The following is a 21,309-nucleotide window of genomic DNA, read 5'->3' as shown; positions in this document are numbered from 1 at the left end:
ATAGTAATTGTGAGAAGAAACATGGGTCCACAATTAAGAAACTCAAAATCTTACAATTTTTAAAATTTCAAAGTTTAAACAAAACAGGAGGAAAATCCGCAGGAAATGTAATATACAATTTTGCAGGAAATTCCGCAGCACAGTAATAATTATCTGCGTATGTTCCTACGGTATGAGGATCCGCAGGAAACTTCGGCTGGCACCTAAACATCATCAAAATCCTAAGGAATTCTTGCGGATTTATTTCTGTGGATAAATCCGCAGGAATGACGAGAGTTTCAAACAGTGTATCAATTACACGAGGAAAGGCCAGAAAAAACAGTCCACCTTCAGGCATCATGAAAGAACTTTGTATTTAACACCTTTTAGTTTTAAAACAGCCCAATTATTTTATATTTTTTTAAACCTTTTTGTTGGAACTGAATTCCTAATTTTGAATGATTGAACATGTCAGGTTAGAATGATAAGTGTATCGACACTCGATAAATTGCAGCTATAGATTTGTACTTTTACTCAATATGAGAAGCATTTGTTTATAAATGGTGACTAACTGACTATATGCAGAAAGAGACTAAACAAGGTAAAAATTAACATGTCACCCAAAAGAAAAAGAAAAAGAAAAATATTAACATCAAAATTTGGTAATTACTAACAAAGATGAAAAATAAATACTAGATTAATTTGTTTCCCTTTCTTTTAGAGCAAGAAACAAAACATGCCATATGACTTTCTCTCCTGCGTGAAAACGCTCTCTTCTCTCTCCTACGAACAACTTTTTCCAAACCGCCTTACCTTTCCCTAGTGTCTGTTTGGTTGAGAGTTTTGGAGGTGAGGGGAGGGAAGCAAATCTCTTTAAAATTTTATTGCATTGTCATAATTATCCTTAAATTAATTTCAAATCTCAATATTAACGTTGCAATAACTTTTATTATTATTAGATTATATTATCTTTGTGTAACAAAAAAAAAGATTATATTATCTTTGTAACGATCTTATTATTATTATTAGGTTATCTTATTCTTGTAGAAATTTTTATTATTATTTTGTTATATTTTTCTTCTAACAACTTTGATTATTATATATTATCTATCACTCTTATTTGTTACATCTAAAAACTACTCCTACTATTCAGAAGTCCTAGCTCAACTGGCAAAATGCCGACATTGTTAGGCCGGATGTCATGATCGGAGTTCGAACCCCGGTACCTCCACTTGTGTGTGTGAGTTTATTATGGCTTTGCCATTTCGTCTATCTAACAAAAAAAAAAAAACTACTCCTACTACTACTTTGTTGATGTCAACGGCCTTATTATTATTATTATTATTATTATTTTCTTATTTTAATTCAACTTATTATTGCTTGTTGTTCCTTTTTTTTTTCAATGTTAATTCACCGATTCATGTTTCGTTGTGCAAAATATATGAGTCAGTTTGAGATAAAGTAAGCAGCTTCGATGTGTGTTTGTCATTCGCTGGTCTCTGAAATCGTAAAATCAAGTAGTTTCTTTTATTTAATTAAGTTTAAGGGTAAAACGGTAAAATAATTTTAAAATCCCTCCCCCTCCCCTCCCCTCCCCTTACGAACCAAACACATTTTTAGTTAAAATATCCCCCCTCCCCTCCGTTAAAATCCCTCCCCTTCCCTCCCATCCCTTCTTCTCCTAATTCTCGAACCAAACAGATCCAAACTCCTCTATCACCATGTAGCCTTCAGATTCTAGGTGGTGCGACGATCGGCCTTCCATCCGCACCACCTCTGTGCCTGGTTTTTCGGCGGAAGCTCAGGCTGTTTTCTTGAATTACGCGTAATCAGTTACGGTTTGCGACCAGCAATGTGACTCTCCATAAGGTCAAGATAAAAATCGCAACATCTATCACTTTGCCTGGAAACGCTTCCATGGGTCATTGTTTATCTTCGGATTCCTGGCTTCTGGATGCTTTTGTGGTTGCTCCGCATCACCATCATTACAAAGAGATTGTTTTGGTTGTTTGGCAGCCGCCTTCGGTGCCTTGGGTGAAGGTAAATACGGATGGGTCGGTGGTGAGACAACATGTGACATGTGGTGGTATTTTTAGGGACAATAGAGGATCTTTGATGGGTTGATTTGCAGGTAATATTGGAGCCTTCTCTGTTTTTGAGGCCGAAATCTTTGGTTATGCTATGGCTATGGAGCTAGCTCTGCAGCAGGGTTGGGGAAACATTTGGGTAGAAAACGATTCTACTAGTGTTTTGTTGGCTTTTAAGAATGCCTCTCTCTGGTGTTGATCCGTTTGAGAAACAGGTGGCACAACTGCTTACCGACAGGTTTTCAGGTGATTCCTTCACATATATTCCGGGAGGGGAATAGTTGTGCGGATAGTCCAGCTAATCATCGTCACCGTATTCAAGGTGTTTGGTGGTCCACTACTCTTCCAGATTTTGCTATTTTTTAATAATATTATTTTATGGGGTCATCAGCAGAGGATGATAATCGCGTGGGGGTGCCAATCTAGTTCGGATGTTTGCTCCCCTTGATTCAGCTAAAAAAATATAGATAGGATTTTTGCAGATAAAATGTGTCTAATTATACGTAGCGGTGACGATATAACTATGTAATAATAAAAAAAGACTAAACAAAGTAGAAATTAACATGTAACCATAAAAAAAGTAAAAATTAACATCAAATATTTGGATTACTAACAAAGATGAAAAATAAATAATGTTTGCCTTTCTTCAAGAGTAAGTAACAAAAGATGATCAAGCAAACTTAATGTAATCCTAACAAAACTACTAATAATAAAATTACGTGCAACTATATATCTATATATATGGTTTTGTTTAATTCATGTAAAAAGTTAACAAAAAAAACCTGCATGCAGTTGATGTGTAACATGCTTTAGAATCGGTGTCTCAAAACTGGGTTTTCAAAAAGAATGTTCCTTCATCACCATCATGTGGTTAAGCAAATCACTTTATGCGAGTGGTACGCGGTATTGGAGGAGTAGGAGACATGAATTTTTTACAGTCCTTAACTCCAATTCTTTGAAAAAACAGCCAACTCGAACACCCTCCTCCATGTATGCTTTACATGTTCCCAGGATATCATGTGCTCTGCTGTAGAAATGCCCCACAACAAGGTCTTCAAAATTCTGAAAACCAAAAATTACCTAAATCAGTTGCTTGAGCCTCAAGAAAGAAAAAGATTATAAATACTTAGCGATGGCAGTGTAAAATATAATTACACTCATCCAATAATACAGCATAATCAAAACTATGTACAACTTTTTTACATTAAAAACTTTTTATATTTGTAAAAATACAAACCAAAGAGTAGAACCAAACCTTAGGACGACTTTTTATAATAGAAATCATTGTCCTCAATGATAGAATGAATGTATCCTCGTTATACTGTAGGGCTTTCTGTTCACCACTTCGTGAGCCACTCTTGTATTCATATCCAGGTTCATTATAGTAAGGCTTCGCGTTCAAGATTAGACCTTTTATGGAGACTAGAACCTGTAGCATTGTCGAAACACCTGGAGCCCACATCTGATTTCTGTCGCCAGACCAGGTGTTAAGTAGACTGAGGCATACTTTACCACAGCCATACAAATTAGGGTTGAGTCGAAGACCTCTAGAGTGGTAGTGGACTAGCTGCCACGAAAATAACGACCCTTTTGTTAGAATTGAATTAAAAAGAGTTAACAAGAAAACAACGTCTGTCAGATAAAGTATTCTTAACCACGTACCGGGGGTACATTGGGATAGCCAGTTGGAAAGTGTACATCAAAAAAGAAAAGACCGTCATGGTAAGGAGTCCCTTCTGCTCCAATAATCACAGCTCTCAAGAGATCCATCCTTGATTCGCAGACTCTCACAAATATTGTATTTGATGAGCATTAAAGAAAAAAGACAGAAATGGTCAGGTTAAGCAATATACCAGAAACATGTTTCACACTATGATATTTAGAAGTTCTAAGTTCTTGATTCTAATTTCAGAAGAAAAATAAATCTGGAGTGGAAACCGCAGAGGGAAAAATTGGCAATCTTTCCATGAGGTTGTATTATAAAGAAAATAAGCCAAACCCCCTTTCGAAAAGACAGGAACCGGACCAACCCTTTCAATAGCAAAAAATGGAGTTTGATAGGAAAAAATAAACAATGATTGAATACAACCCATATAGTAAAGTCCATTGGCTCGAAAAGGTAAATCGAATTCTAAATGTGATATGAGTCATATGACATTGAAGATATTACAAGCTATTTTGTGTCACGAATACTAAACTCACCCGGCAAATGCTTCTCCAGAATCCTCCACTCTTCCTGGATTTTTTTAGCACAACTCTGAAAAATATAAACTAACCTTTTCCATGAAGGAAATATTTTCAATAAAGTTATGGTCTGAAATGTCGGTGACAGTGTCAAATTGCTTAAAACTTTGAAGTTTCCTCAGAGTTTCATTTTCGGGTTCATCAGTGATTGTCAAATCTGGGAGAACCACAGCTGCTCCATTACGTCCAGGAGTGGCATCGATGTAATGAGAACTCTTGAACCACGGGCTTCCTGATTCTATTCCCGAAGGATATAATGAATCATCCTGTCCACTGAAATTTGATTGGAATTAATTGCTACTGCTAGTTCCCTTCTTATCACTTTCAAATTGCTCAAAATATGGCGACTTACCTCCATGTGGCAGCTTCATCGCATCTGGACTGTCAGCCAAACCGCAGTTTTTTGAACCGGAAAAAGCAGACTTCACTTTACTATGGAAAGATTTCATAAACTGTAGAGACTTAGATGACTCTACTCCCGATGAATTACTCAAGTCACGCCCAAAACACGGTGATGCCTGTGATATCTTCTTACTAGGGGCAGCCATAGAAGACAATTTTGTTCCAAAAGATATACCAAATAATGATGGATCAGAACCATAGCTATCAACATTGATTACATCATGTGATACTGAAGGTTGATCGTTAGAAGGCTGAATCACGCTAACTGTTCCATTTTTTACCATAACAGGCTGCTAAAAAGTAAAATCAGACGATTTATCAAAAGGATTGCGAACAAAATGATAACATTAATCTACTGCAAGATATAGCAAATAACATCTTATACAAACCACAACTTGTTGATCACAATAACCCTCACGAATGGCTTCAAGAGCCTTCCCCTTGCTACGTTTACGACTTATTTCTCCAAGTACCATTAAATCATCATCATCATTGTCACTGTTGTCAAATATGTCAATCACATCATGGACAATGGACTACAGAAGTAACAAACAATGATTATTTGTTGGTACAGAAAAATAGACTTTTAGAAACATTTATAAAATAATATGGAACTTATGGTCAAATATTAGCCCCTAGTTTCTAAAGGTATCAGTAGCTTCATAACAACAAAGCAAACCAAAACAAACCTTGATAAACCAACAGAAACTTCACTCTATTTCCTTTACTTCTCACAAACTCACCCTACAGCAAGAGCCTAATTGTTTTTCTCGGTTTTTAAAATTTTTTGTTTATTTTGTCAATATCAGAAAGGGGGAGTTTTGGCGCAACGGTAAAGTTGATTTCATATGTGACTGAAAGGTTTGTGTAAAATACAGGGTAAGGCTGTGTAGAAGAATATGCCAAAATGGTGGAACCCCTTCCTAGACTCTGTGTATGCGGGAGCTTTAGTGAACCGGACTGCCCTTTTTTTATTTTATTTATTCGGTATAAGAGAAGAATCTCAAATCCAAAACTTCACATACAGCAAAACAGAATAAATACATAAATAAAAGAAATCACTATCAAACAAACAGCAGTTTGATTCTACATTTTCCTAAGTTCAATGACTAGATACGTTTCACAATGACCTATAACAAATAGGTCCGTTAACGATGACAAATAACCAATGGCCTATCACAATAAGAAGCAATGTTATCAATGGCCGAGAGCAAAAAATCCGACATATTGTGCTGCCATCCTTCACCAAATAGGGTTGATACTACTGCAATTGCGATCGCGGCTGCATGCATCAAAAACCTAAATGTTGCAGCCACAATCACAGCCCTAGATCAATTTTTAAATTTAAACCCTAAACCATAAACAACATATCCAAAGGGTTAATACCACTTTTTATCATAAGAAAAAGTAAATAGCAAAGTCACTATTCATCAGTATATAAAAAATATAACAAAACAAGATAAAAGGAACAAAAAATTAAACAAAACAAAGATAGAAACTACATGTTTCTTGTGTCTTTTGAATCTAGGAGGATGTTTGTGAGTTGGAGGAGGAATTTCAACAACGTCAGAGTCCATCAAGCAAAAACCCTTAATCAAATGAAACCCTTTTTTGTTGTGTGCGACGAAAACCAGAGAAACAAAGGTTTTGCGCGGGGTGCTACACAGTACACAAAATCACACGTAAAGAAAGAAAGTGAGAGTTTGGGAGGGAACAGGAAACCAGGTGAGTCTACTGTCTAGTCTACTAGGCAACTAGGTCAAGCTAGCTCGGTTAGGACAGACTTTTTTATTTTTTTAACTACGCTATATATATTGATCTATTTACTCTTTTTATTACGTTAATATATATAAATTACAAACTGTAATCTTTAAGAAATTTTTTAATGACGCCAATTATATAATATTTTTTTTTAAAATAAATTTGTTTAAAGGATATATATAATTGATTGAACAAATTTGTTTAAAGGGTATAATCGAAAATAAAAAAAGAGTATTGTTATTTAAAGCAAAATATTTCATCCTGAAAGCTTCCTAAATTGTTTTCCACCGTCAGATCTTCCCTTTATATGAAGTGCATGTGTGGGAAGAAAACAAAAAGTTTAAGAGGTGATGGTCATGTTATTTTTACATGGTCGTGAATTTGTTGGATACATAGCCTTATTCATGAAAAAATCACTGTAAATATTTTTTTTGGAGGGAAATCATTGTAAAATCATGTCTTCTCGTTTTATATATATATATATATATATATATATATATATATATATATATATATATAATTAGTTTAATAGGTCAAACTAAAGTTGTTTTAGAAGTCTATTTAGTTGAAAAAGTCAAGACACAATATTACAAAAAAAATCTTTTAGGTCTACATAATCGACTTACTTAAATAAATATAAATAATATTTTTATTAATATTAATTATTATTTTAAATTTTGTATTTATATTAAATTATAAATTTATTAACCTTTTCAGCAATTAAAACTACAATTGTATTTATATTTGAATCTATTAAAAAAGATATTTAAAACTACAATTGAAAATTTATTAATCCTTTAGGTCTACATAGTCTTTTTGCATATTTAAATCTATTATTATGTTCTGGACTGGTCAAAGACCTAGGCTTAACTGCTTAGGTCCAATAACGAACCAAACTCAAATGCTGCATTTGACAATTTACTCGCAGCACACCCCTTCCTTGCGAGGGGGTGTTCGGAGCAACTGAGACATGTTCAAACGAATAGTAACGTCTCTTTCCAACGTTCCCACGAATATCTCACTGGTGGTTACACTTCTACTGATTTCGTAACCGTCGGACACACGTGTGCCTTACAACGGCTCTACATTCACCCACGTCTATAAATAGGAGGCTTTTCGCAGCCTCCGAGGTAGAATCTCTCTCACTCTCAAACCCCCATTCTGAACCTCTACTGACTTAAGCGTCGGAGTGTCTGCAGGCACACATCCCCCCATTTGGTCCAACGGTCACCGGAAGTATAAACTACCACTGTGAACCACCGCATCCAACCTAGCACCAGCAGCCACCTTCTGATCAGGTACGATCAGATTATAATTTATAAACTACAATTTGAAAAATATATTGTGTACAATCAAACTTGTTAAAATATCATGTTATATATAAAAGAGGGTTTAATCTCATTTCTCTATTAGTTTACGAGGTTATTTAAACATATATCATATTATTTATTTAAAATATGTTTATACAAAATAGACTTTTAAACAAGTTGATTAATCACATCAGACTTTTGAAATGTCTGACATATCTAAAAAATAAACCTATGACAAACTACGAGTTAAGTTTAAACCTTAAATTTTTTTATAAGTCAAACCAAGACCATTCAAACTCTAACTCGGTTCAGACTATTCCACCCTAAGTGAGTCAAACAAAGAGGCGGTATATAAGAATATTATAAAAACAAAAATTGAAGATAGATAAGCTTTGTCTTTGGTGGATATAAACAAAATTTATGAACTAATTAATACTACATTTGCCTCTAAATATTTGATTCTTTTGAGAAAATTGTTTGTCACTTTTTATAAATACCTTTGACTTTTCAACAACATTATTATTTATTTTTTTACCAACATACCGTGTTTATTTGACATCTTTTTCTACAATCAACAACAAATAGTATTATGTTGAGAAACTAAATTGATTATCTCTCTTAAAAGAAAAAATTGTAAAATATCAATTATTAACAAATTTAATATCATTTTCTTAGTTTCCGTAATTTGATCAATATGGTCTTATATTTAAGGGCAAAAGTAGTACAACGCAAATTATGAAATTACCACTACCTTTGTCCTTAAATGTAAAACCTTTGTCCCTAAATGTAAAACTCTCTTGACCAAACCACGAGAATTAAAAAAGCTAAGAGTTGTACTAAATTTGTTAGTAATTAATATTGTTTACAAATGCATCCTTCAAGAGAAAAAGAGAGTTAGTTTATATTTTCACCATGATATATTTTTTTATGAAACACCATAATATTTATTGTTGATTGCACAAATATATGTAAGAATATATGTTTCTTGGTAAAAAAAAAAGTTCAAAATTCGAAGAGTCTTATAAAAAGGATAAAGAAATTTCTCAAGACGGTTCTAGCTTTTCATAAAGTTTTCTGCAGGAGCCATAGGAAAATTGCAACACATTGTTTATAGCCAAGAGAGATATGGAATTATTGTTTGATTGAGTGTGACCCTCCATAAATCAATGAAATACTGAGAAAGTGACTCGTGTTTTACTTCGTTGCCTTTATTCTCTTTTCTTTCTTCTTTTTCTCCTCCAACGACTTCCTTCTTTTTCTTTTTCTCTTCCTTATACTCTCTCTCTTCTTTCTTTTCTTCATGTATAGAAAGATGGCTGTTTGCTTATGAAGTAAACTAAGTACCCCATGGGAAACAAGAATAGATATAAAATTGATGAGATTAAGTTTCCTCAACTAATAATCTAATGTCCTTCTTTGGTTGATTATATACTCCTACTATTTCAAGTATACTTTCGCCTATCGTCCATTATACATCTTGATATCTTGCAGGTAATGGGAGATCCATTTTATGCTGTAACTTTTCATGCATTGCTTAGTTATAGCTTATAGTTTATGTGACCCTAAACCTTGTCCAATGCCTCGCAGTTAGAATCTACAAATGTCTTTATATATCCATGTTCATTGCCAAGAAAGTCTATGTCTAGCTAGCACTCCCTAAGCCAAAAGATCAATTTTGAAGAAGACGTGCATTAAGTGTGGGAATAGAAACATCAATATAAAAAATATGACTTATATATTACCAACCCAATCAAGCATCTACATTAAAATCATAGAAATTATATCTAATCCCAACAAAAGAGAGAAAATTAGTTATACTTAGCCTTACATAACAAGAAGAAAAGAGAGTTGACCTTGAAGACGATGCTCTGATCTTCTCCGCCTTCCGCCATTTCTATATAGATCTCTCTCTCTCTAGATTTATAACTTGAGAAAATGCAAGAAGATTCCCAAAAAGTGGTGGTTTGAGCTCTATCTGCAAAGTGAAATAGATCATAGTAGCCATGATTGTAATTAAAACCTAGTTATCAAAACTTTGGTTATCTAATATTTAAAAGTAATTGGGGGGGTTTCATATGATTTCAATCATTTTTAGTAGATAATTATCATGAAATATATATTGAATATTACGTAAATTTAGAACTTATCACATGTCTGATAAAAAGGCTTTTATTACAAAATTCACTTTAACACGAGTTTTTTTTTTTATTTTTTTTTTAAAGAAATTTAGCTAAATTTTATCTTGTGTTTGACACCAAATTTTCATCTCTTATGAAATTTTCATTTCTTATGAAAATTTGGAGTAAAAGACTTCTGCTTCATTCTAAGATAGAAGATGTCTTGGGACTTGTAAAATCTCTCGATGGATATATATCTACATTCCTCTAAAGGACTTAATAGGACTCAGAAAACCAAAAAAATTGGATCAAAGGCCTTCCGTTTTACAACTTATGTTAAACTTGAAAGTTTTAACTAAATTATTAGCTAATAATTATCAGAGTGATTATCTTTTTCCAAGCGATTACACCGAGGAAGGAACATTGTCCCTCAATTGTAGGTTTCTTAACTACTCTAAGGAGCGTTAAGTATGGTGTTTTTTTGTGTTCAAGGTACTAAACTAAGAAATGCATAAATGTAAGATAACGACATAAGGATAAAGGGATAGAAATGCATAGACTAGCTTGTTTGATTGACTGTGTGCATGTCACACAAAAATTACTAGTTTAGTATTTTATAGGCAAACATAAGTCTTAATAACCAAAATGACTGTGACATACAGAAATTAGCCTTGATCGACTATTTGGTAATGTGTGAGTTCTCTCGTTGTGGGGGATACATGGTGCCCCAGGTTTAACTTGATATCTTCAGTTTCGCGGCATATTTTGTTGATATTATCCACATGTGTGCTAATTTCCTCATAACATGGCTTCATGCTTAGAGTTTTCTTCGGTTAATGGTGCTACAAATATAGAGCACGGGGAAATTGTTAGATTTTCCAACTCCACTGAGTTTTGATTAAGTTTGATATCTTCACGATCTTCATAGACCTTAGTAGACTTGAGAAAGATTCAACTAACTCGTATTCGATTGTATTTGCACTCATGAAACCTTTTATCAGCTGAAGGAAAATCGTCTCGCCGTAAATCTTTTTTTTGTTGTTGTTGATTTTAGATAACATGTAATAACTATGATATGTGAAATGATGTGACGTAAATAGTAATTATTGCGCGAGAATTGTTTCAACATTGTACCATAAACAAAAAATTAGTTGTTAGAAACCTAGTCTCAAACTTTGAATGGAGAAAACTTTTTAAGTCTCGCATATTTGAGTACTCGGACGATAATCTTGACCTCTTCAAGTGATAGCTTTGTCTGGTCATCAGATAAATCATCTTTCTAAAATCTTAATCAAATAGTGTGTTCCTCACTTTAACCATTTATCTTCTTTTCCTGAATATCCCTCATCTATAACTCAATCTTTCCTGATTTTCTTGGAATCCTCTGTCCTCCTTTATTTGGGAAATCTAACATACCAATATGGTGTGTCCTTCATCTACAAGACCAAATACCATGAGTCGAGTTGTTTCGGTTGTTCAGATAGGTACTCTTAGATATTTTCTTTTGTTTGACAATTTTGTTTCTCTAACTCTTTTCTTTTGCAGGCAATAAGCTCAATAATTCAGAGAACGAGGGAAAGAAGAAACACGAAAGACAATCTTTAACTTAAAAAAATAGGTAATAGCACAACGAAATCGACAATTGGAACCTTCTAGTTCTGAACCATCTTGGAGTTCTATTGTGAAGGTAAGTCATCTTCATGTTTAAGCCTCGAAATGTGAATTATTTTAATCCGCTAAAGAATTCTTATCTTTGCCTTTGAGGCTAAGTGTTTTATCTCCCGTTCTCTAGAAGAATTTCGCCTTTGTGCAAACACCAAGATAGTTTGATTCACCGTCTATGACCCCTCCTTTGTCGATATGTATCCTAGAAGGATAACTAGGGCGATATTTTGTTGAGGCCGATCTCCCAGTAGTAGTTTCTTCGTCACTACAATCAAATCTTGATAAAATGGAAGCGACGCTACAAGGAGACATCTCCATTTTATCAAGATTTCTGATAGGCTCCTCCATTATAAACCTTACCAACAATGAAAGGTCTTTCCCAAACTTAAGATCTTCAATCTCAATTGATGAATTCCACACTAGATCACCTTCAAAGAATCACTTAATCTTGACTCGTTTATTGGAGTATTTGACCATCTTTTATTTCGAACTCTCAATATCGAGCACTCGATATTTTTGTTAACCTTTTAGTTGGAACTGAATTCCCAATTTTATTTGATTCAACGCTTCAGGTTGGAATGATAATCATATCCACACTGAATAAATTGCAACTATTATTGATAAAATGTGTCTAAGTTTTGGAAAGGGTGATTGTATAACTCTGGAATCCAGAAAAATTAAACAAAGTGAAAAATAATATAAAATTTCAATAATTACTAACTAATTACGACGAAAAATATAAACTAGATTTGCTTACTTTCTTTTATAGCTAGAAACAAGTTACGATGATGCAAAATGTAGTCCTAATAAACTAATCAATAATTATATACAATTATGTTTAGTTTTAACTACTTAATTAATGTAAAATCAAAAACCTAGATGCAGTTGATGTACTAAGCCTTAAATAATCATCATCAGTCTCAATATTGGGTTGTAAAAAATAATGTTCCTTGTTCAAACTCGTGTAGTTAAGTGAGTCATTTCCTGGCAGTGGTGCTCCGTGGTACCGGCGGAGACGTGAATTTCTCACAGTCCTTAACTCCAATTCTTTCAAACTCTTTGACAAGATTATTCACAAGTCCAACTAAATCAGCCTTAAATTTATCTGAGCACTTTCCTTCACCCTCATCAACATCTTGAACCCCGCCCTTCGCCAAACAACCAACTTGAACACCTTCCATGTATGTTTTACACGACGCCAGAATATCATGTGCTCGGCTGTAGAAATGCCCCACAACAAGGTCTTCAAAATTCTGAAAACCAAAAATGGCTTTAATCAGTTGCTTGAACCCCAAGAAAGGAAAAAGATTTTAAATACTTCGCAATATGACTGTAAAAGAAAATACAAAAATCCAATCATATATCACCACATTGATATTGATATTGATCAGCACATTGATATTGATATTGATATTAGTGTAGGTATTTAGAAAATAAAATTATAACATAATGCTACTGCAAAATATAATCAGATGTATGGCTAAGCAGAGATCTCTTCATTGAGTTAATATCCTTCAAGATCAAACGCCAAGGTTTCACAAGTGCACTACTTTGATCCAAGACATCAAAGATCTTCATAAAGATTGGCATGTTTGCATCACTCACACCCTCGGAGAAAGAAATAGTAGTGCAGACTTTCTATCTAAGCTAGGAGCTTCTTCTAGCTCCGATATCATGGTCCATTCCTCCCCTCCTCATGGTATCTCAGAGACTCAGACCTCCTCTCTGAGGACTCTAAGGCTTTGTTTGCGAGTTTGGAGGGGAAGGGAAGGGAGGGGAGGGGTTTGAAAAAATAAAGGAAGGAGCAAGTGGAAGAAATATATGACATTGAGGGGAAGGCTTTGGGGGTTTCATTTTTCTTCATAATATAAAACCCTCCTCATTTGGGGGACTCAAAATTTGTATTGGAGGAGGGTTTTGGGGGGTTTTGGTTGGAGGGTTTACATGAATTCTTCAAATTTAATCTATGTAGTTATAATATTCTTAAAATTAAAAATATATTAATCATAAGTATTAATTTATTATTCTCTAAAAAATTACTCTTGCAAAAAACGTGAAAGATTTTACCAATTTCCCCTGTATTTCCAACCCTCCAAAGCCTTTCTTTCCCTTCCCCTCCAAACTCCCAAACAAAGCCTAAGGGAACTTGGTTCCATAGATCTTAGTTTTTCTACTTTTTTCTTGGTTGTTTTTCTTTTCCGTTAGCTATGTAACCAAAATAAATGTATGGTAATACATTTTTAAATTAAAACTTTTTATATTAGATGATAAAAAAAAAAAAAAAAACTAAGTGCTACAAGAATAACGTGGCAAAGCAAACTTAGCAGAGATATAAAAGAAATGAATCAAGAGTAGAACCAAACCTTTGGAGGCTTTCTTATCGTATACAGCATTGTCTTCAGCGATAGAATGAATGTATTCTCATTATACTGCAGGGAATTCGCTTCACCACCCGGTTTGCCCTTCGAAGGTGCCCATCCAGGTTCATTGAAGTAAGGCTTTGCATTCAAGATTAGACCTTGTATGGAGACTAGAACTTGTAGCATTGTCGAAACACCTGGAGTCCATTTCTGATTCTTGCTGCCAGACCAGGTGTTAAGTAGACTGAGGCATACTTTGCCACAGGCATACAAATTAGGGTTGAGCCGAAGACCACCAGAGTGGTAGTGGACTTGCTGCCATGAAAAAAATGGACCCGTTGTCGGAATTGAATTAAAAGGAGTGAACAAGAAAATAATGTCAGTCAGATAAAGTATCATCAACCACGTACCGGGGGTACATTGGGATATTTAGGGGGGAAGTAAACATCAAAAAAGAAAAGACCATCATGGTAAGGAGTCCCTTCTGCTCCAATAATCACAGCCCTCATGAGATCCATCCTTGATTCGAAGACTCTCACAAATATTGTATCTGATGAGCATTAAAGAAAAAAGTCAAAGATATGGTCAGGTTGATCAATATGCCAGAAACAGGTTTCACAATAACTGTTTACAAGTTCTTGTTTCCAAACGTCTGAACAAATATATGGAGTGAACACAACCTATGGCACTATTCAATAAGGATGTATTGTAAAGAAATCCAACACCCTTTCGATAAGACAGGAACTAGACCAACCATTTCAATAGCTATGAACGGGATTTGGTAGAAAAAATCAACTATGATCGGATATACGCATTAATAAAGTTCATCAGGTCCAAAAAGTATATTGAATACTAAATGTGATATTACAAGGATGTATTGTAAAGAAATCCAACACCCTTTCGATAAGACAGGAACTAGACCAACCATTTCAATAGCTATGAACGGGATTTGGTAGAAAAAATCAACTATGATCGGATATACGCATTAATAAAGTTCATCAGGTCCAAAAAGTATATTGAATACTAAATGTGATATTACAAGCTATTTAGTATCAGGAATACTAAACTCGCCTGGCAAATGCTCCTCCAACATTTTCCACTGTTCCTGGACCTTTTTAGCCCAACTCTTTGGATTCTGCTCATAAGAAGGTATTATGTAAATCCATAGTTAAGATTAGAACTGAACAAAGTATGTCTTTAAAATAATTTAAATAGATAAATAAAATAAAAACTAACCTGCTTCATGGAGGAATGATTTTTAATAAAGTAATGGTCCGAACTGTCCGCGACAGCGTCAAATTGCTTAAAGCTTCGAAGTTTCTTCAGAGTTTCATTTTCAGGTTCATCAGTGATTGTCAAACCCGGGGGAACAACAGCTGCTCTATTACGTCTAGCTCTGGCAGATTTTAAAACACTAGTTTCACCAAGCACATCCTCATGAATGGCTTCAAGTGTCTTCCCCTTTTTACGTTTACGACTTATTTCACCAATTACCATTAAATCATCATCATCATTGTCGCCGTCATCAATGTCAATCACATCATGGACAATGGACTACAAAAGTAACAAACAATGATTATTTGTTTGTAAAGAAAAAGATAAGAATTTCAGAAACAACTATAAAACAGAGATAAAATAAAATGGAACTTATAGCCCCTTATTACTAAAGGTACCAGTAGCTTCATAACAACAAGGAAACCTCCAAGTTCAATCCCCTCTACTTCGAAAACCAAAACAAACCTCCTCAAACTGTAAAAATATACTTTAATTAGGGTTAATGCTACTACAATTGTAGTCTAGTTCCTTAACCAGGGTTGATGCCACTACAATTGCGGTCTAGTTCCTCTACAGTTGCAGTTGCAGCCATGATCCTTAATTAGGGTTGATGCTAGTATGCTACCGCAATTGTGATCGCGGCTGCATACATCAAAAACCTAATGTTGCAGTAAAAATCACAGCCCTGATAAGTTTTTAAAATCATTCATATTCCCATCATACAACAGCCTAAATTTAAACCCTAAACCATAAACAACATATCGAAAAGGTTAACTGCCCGATACTTCTCCGATACGCGTATTGGGGCGTTTCGGTATTGGATACGGGTCAGGCACGATTCTTCACCATTTTTGGAGTACTGGGGCTTCACAGGCAAAACCACTATTTCATTATATAACCAAAACTAGCAATGTTGCGATCAGGACATACTATTGGTAGACCTATTCTAGTACTAACAAAGCTCACATGAAGCAACAACAAAAAACAAAGGAGCAGTAACAATATGCATCAGCAAAATTAATAACTTTAAATCAGAAACTGGAAAATCAGAGGCATACATAATGATCATGATTGAAAAGTGAAACCCATGATTAAGATTTTAATAAAAATAAAAAATTTAAATAGATTGAAGACACCCCACAAGAGAAAAGGAACAAAAAAGGTAAACAAATCAAAACCCTCGTATGAATTGGAGAATGAATAGATAGAAACCTGTTTCTTCTGCTTTTTGAGCCTAGGAGGGTGTTGGTGAATTGGTGGAGGAATTTCAACGACATCAGGGTCCATCAAGCAAAAACCTTAATCAAATCAAACCCTTTGAGGGGAAGAGTTAGTTAGTTAGTGTGAAAAGTTTGAAGGTTTTGTTCGTGGTGTAAGGCACACACCAAAAGTGACTAAAACAATAATAATATATTTTTTTTGTTTAGAAGCTAAAATGAATTATATTACCACCTCAAAAAGTCATTCCTAACAAAATAATAATAATAATAATATGATAATAAAAAAAAATCATTAGGAATTATCCTTGAGATCATTCAAGAACAAAATTCATTAGAAATAATCCATTTGTTATAAGAAGAAAAAAAAATATTTTTAGGATTCATTCGCTAAATTGAGTATTTAGATTAATATAAATTATATACATCATTTATAGAACGAATCTAAAAAGTGATAAAAATTGAAATTATTATGACACTCGTAAAAATTAGCCTGATCACTAAGGATAGTATATGAAATGAAAATAATATAGGATGAACCATATGCCACTCATTATACTATTATTGTCTTATTTGTTAGACTAACAACGTCACTGATAGGAGAGTTTATATTACTTCCATTCCATATGATATCCGTCGTGACCATACTAATTTTTATCATTGTCATTGTAATTACCATTATTATCCTAGTTACTCTATAAATGATGTATATAATCCACTTCCTCTGTGAAATTACTATACTACCCTTGAGTTAATTTTAATATTACAAAACATGCCACTGCTCTCTCTCCCGCTCTCAGTCCTCTTTTCTCCAGAACCAGAAAGAAGCACTTTTTTCTCCTTTTCTCCCTCGCAAGTTCAGTTCCACATCTCTCACTCTCACCCACCCGCAATCAGGCCGTGACCAGCGAAATCTCCGTCGTACTCAAAGCCTCCATATCCTCTATATGTATCAATCTCTGACTCTGATTTTTCATGTTTCAATTTTTCCATAACCCTAAAATATATTGAAGACTTGAAAACATTGTGGCAGCTATGTGTTCATTTCATAATTTTTAGGAATGGAAATTTTTCTTCATTTGTTCTAAATATTATGTTCTTGTAGCAAGCATGCCATCAGGATAATAATTCCTTTCGATTTCCTTTTATTTATGGAAAGTTTAGTATGTACTTTTTTTAATTATATCATAGCAGTAACGAAAAAGGATCAGGATTCCATTGATGTGTATCAAAATTGTTGATGTTGATAGATGTTTATGACAATTTTTTTAGTGTTTTATGGTTTACTGTTGTACTTATATTTGGATGTGTATGTTGCTGGTGTTTTTTTTTTCTCATTAGACATTAACAGGAGCATTATCAACTGTAGAATTGTTTCATTATGAGTCTTAACACTATTCTCACATCATTTTTCAAGAGGAAGGGAAATGATATTGAAAGAGATGAAAAAGTTATAATTTCTTCATTTGAACCTAAACAAGTTTGTAAAAATCTAAGAATTGAAGAAAATGAGTGTCATCCTTCAAAGGTTAATATAGTTAACCCGGATGACATTGAGAATTATTTAGAACGTGATCCTGGAACTATTTGATATTTAATGAATGGCCATCCCAAATTTTTTTCGCTGGCTCCGCCACTGATTCTGATCAAACATCCTTGTCCAAGGAGCCTTCTTCCAGTTGTCCATCATCCAAAGATCTCAACCATATCACAAATATTTGCCTTGTGTTATTAGAAGTTGTTTTATTTTCAAATATGAATTAGGAAAGAAAGCAAGAGAGATAATGAGAAATAAATATAAGAGATAGTAAGAAAAAGAAATCAATAAGACTTTCTTTGCGAGTTTGAAGGAGAATGAATGGAATGGTTTTGAAAAGATAAAAAAAAGAATAAGCAAGTGTAATAAGTAGAGGAAAGTGGGATGGGAGAGTTTTGAAGGGTTAATTTTTCTTCATAATGAAAGAATCTCCTCATTTGGGGAACTCAAAAATTATATTGGAGGAGGATTTTGGGGGATTTTGGAAGGTTTATGTAAATTCTTCAAATTTATTCTATATTGTTATAATATTCTTAAAATTAAAAATATAGCAATCATAATTATTAATTTTACCATTCTCTAAAAAACTTCTCCATTTTCTCTCATATTTTCCACCTCAAAGCCCTCTCTTCCCCCTCTCCTCTCCTCCTCTCCAAACTCCCAAACATAGCCTATAGCCTAAAGAGAGGTTTGGAGAATGTACTTTTGTTTATAAACAGAATGAACTTCTAATAACACAATTTAACCATCACTTTTGGTGATGCGTCTGTCAACTTTTGTTTATAAACAGAATGAACTTCTAATAACACAATTTAACCATCACTTTTGGTGATGTGTCTGTCAAGATTTAAAGAAAAGATAATAATAAATTTTTGCTGATTATTTAAAAAAAAAAAAAATTGAGAATAGGCATTCAAAATCAAAACATTAAATAATAGAGCTGGGAAAAAAATGAGTACTTAAGCCTTTCCGGCTGCTCCGCCGCTAACAAAATCCTAACAAACTATAAATAATAATATGCAACCAGTATGTACAATTATGTCAAGTTTTTAACTAAATGTTAAAAACAAAACTTGAATGCAGTATTGCAGTTGATGTAATAAGCCATTACTAATCACTTTCAAACTCAAAATTGGGTTTTGAAAAAGAAAGTTCCTTGATCAACCAATCACTTTTGGCCGGGTGTTAAGCTGTGAATTTCTCACAGTCCTTAACTCCAATTCTTTCAGACTCGGTGACAAGAATTTTCACATATTCAACTAAATCAGTCTTAAATTTAGATGAGCAGTTTCTTTTACCCTTATTAACATTTTCAACCCCGCCTTTGACAAAACAACCAACTTGAACACCTTCTGTGTATGCTTTACATGACCCTAGAATATCGTGTGCTCGGCTGTAGAAATGCCCCACAACAAGGTCTTCAAAATTCTGAAAACCAAAAATTACCTAAATCAGTTGCTTGAACCCCAAGAAAGGAAAAATCTTTTTATATTTGAAAAAATAAAAACCAATGAAATGAACCGAGAGTAGAACCAAACCTTAGGAGGACTTCTTATCATATATGTCATTGTCCTCAATGATAGAATGAATGTATCCTCGTTATACTGCAGGGCTCTCTTTTCACCATCTGGTGAGCCACTCGCTCTTTCATATTCAGGTTCATTAAAGTAAGGCTTTGCGTTCAAGATTAGACCTTGTATGGAGACTAGAACTTGTAGCATTGTTGAAACACCTGGAGTCCACATCTCATCCTCGTCGCCCTCCCAGGTGCCAAGTAGACTGAGGCAAACATAGCCACTGCTATACAAATTAGGGTTGAGTCCAAGACCTCCAGAATGGTAGTGGACTTGCTGCCACGAAAAAAAGTTATCATTTGTCGGAATTGAATTAAAAAGAGTGAACAAGAAATAATATCGGCCAAATAAAGTATTCTCAACCACATACCGGGGGTTCATTGGGATATCCAGGGGGAAAGTAAACATCAAAAAAGAAAAGACTGTCATGGTAAGGAGTCCCTTTTGCTCCAATAATCACAGCCCTCATGAGATCCATCCTTGATTCACAGACTCTCACAAATATTGTATCTGATGAGAATTAATGAAAAAAGTGAAAGAAATGGTCATGTTGAGCAATATGCCAGAAGCTGGTTTCACATTTTGGTATTTATCTTGATTCCAACTTTAGAACAAATATATGGAGTGGACACCACCAAGGAAAAATTTGGGAATATTTCAACAAGGATGTATTATAAAGAAGACAAGCCATGACCTTTTCAATAGGGCGGTAACTTGACCCACATTGTCAATAGCAATGAACAAAATTTGATAGAAAAACTTAACAATGATTGGATATACCCTATACGTTAAAGTCCATCAGCTCGAAAAAGGAAAATTGATACTAAATGTGATATGTGATATTACATGGAAAAAATTTCAAGCAATTTAGTAACAAGAATGCTAAACTCACCCGGCAAGTGCTTCTCCAAAATCTTCCACTCTTCCCGGTTTTTTTAGCCCAACTCTTTGGATTTTGCTCAGAAAATAATATGCAAATCCATATAATTAAGATTAGAGCTGAAACAATGTATGCCTTTAAAAGATTTTGTTTAGAAAAACTAACATACGCCATGGAGGAATGACTTTTAATAAAGTAATGGTCTGAAGTGTCACTGATAGTGTCAAATTGCTTAAAACTTCCAAGTTTTCTCAGAGTTTCATTTTCGGGTTCATCAGTGATTGTCAAACTTGAGGCAGCTGCTCTCTTACGTCTAGCTCTGGCAAACGTGAGAACACCAGCTTTACCAAGCACGTCCTCATGAACGGCTTCAAGTGCCTTCCCCTTGTCATGTTTATGAGCTATTTCAGCAAGTACTGCTAAATTATCATCATCATTGTCGCCGTTGTTAATGTCAATCACATCATGGACAATGGACTACAAAAGTAACAAATAATGATCATTTGTTTGTAAAGAAAAGGTAGACTTTAAGAAACATTCAAAGGAACTTCCTTAAACAATCCCTTTTATTTTTGAAAACCAAAACGGTAAACCTACACCCTGCAGTAAGATCCTAAATGGTTTTGCTAGGTTTCTAAAATAATTTATTTATGTAGTATAATAGAGAAATCTTGAATCCAAAACTTACGTATAACAAAACTATATAAAGACATAAATAAATCATTTTGGTACAACCTTTGAGAATGAGAGAGAGAAAGTTGTACGAAAGTTGTACCAAAATAGTTGTACAAATATCATTTCTCATAAAAGAAACCACTATCCAACACACATGCATATGATGAAAAACACCATATGGTATGAAGGTGTTATTTTTTTGTACATCGATATGTTGCAATCAAGG

The 21,309-nt window shown here is 34.0% G+C and overlaps 2 protein-coding genes across 2 annotated transcripts; both read right to left on the bottom strand.

Annotated features, from left to right (window-relative positions):
* Positions 1 to 12,302: 12,302 nt before the first annotated feature.
* On the bottom strand, positions 12,303 to 16,589 carry LOC11408487 (putative ubiquitin-conjugating enzyme E2 38). The gene is made up of 6 exons (XM_024784744.2): positions 16,413 to 16,589; positions 15,162 to 15,479; positions 14,997 to 15,060; positions 14,336 to 14,475; positions 13,929 to 14,240; positions 12,303 to 12,818 (listed from the first exon to the last, which is right to left on the bottom strand). The coding sequence occupies exons 1-6, from the start codon at positions 16,485 to 16,487 to the stop codon at positions 12,543 to 12,545; spliced, it is 1,185 nt and encodes a 394-aa protein (XP_024640512.1). The 5' UTR covers positions 16,488 to 16,589; the 3' UTR covers positions 12,303 to 12,542.
* Positions 16,590 to 19,139: 2,550 nt separating this feature from the next.
* On the bottom strand, positions 19,140 to 21,132 carry LOC112418640 (putative ubiquitin-conjugating enzyme E2 38). Its single transcript, XM_039831172.1, has 6 exons — positions 21,097 to 21,132; positions 20,574 to 20,885; positions 20,421 to 20,460; positions 19,899 to 20,038; positions 19,493 to 19,804; positions 19,140 to 19,382 (listed from the first exon to the last, which is right to left on the bottom strand). The coding sequence occupies exons 1-6, from the start codon at positions 21,130 to 21,132 to the stop codon at positions 19,140 to 19,142; spliced, it is 1,083 nt and encodes a 360-aa protein (XP_039687106.1).
* Between the last annotated feature and the right edge of the window lie 177 nt (positions 21,133 to 21,309).

This window comes from Medicago truncatula, chromosome 1 (assembly GCF_003473485.1).
Source record: "Medicago truncatula cultivar Jemalong A17 chromosome 1, MtrunA17r5.0-ANR, whole genome shotgun sequence".
In the NCBI taxonomy this organism is placed as follows: domain Eukaryota; kingdom Viridiplantae; phylum Streptophyta; class Magnoliopsida; order Fabales; family Fabaceae; genus Medicago; species Medicago truncatula.
The sequence above is the reverse complement of the archived record's forward strand: the minus strand, read 5'-3'. Positions and strand labels throughout refer to the sequence as shown.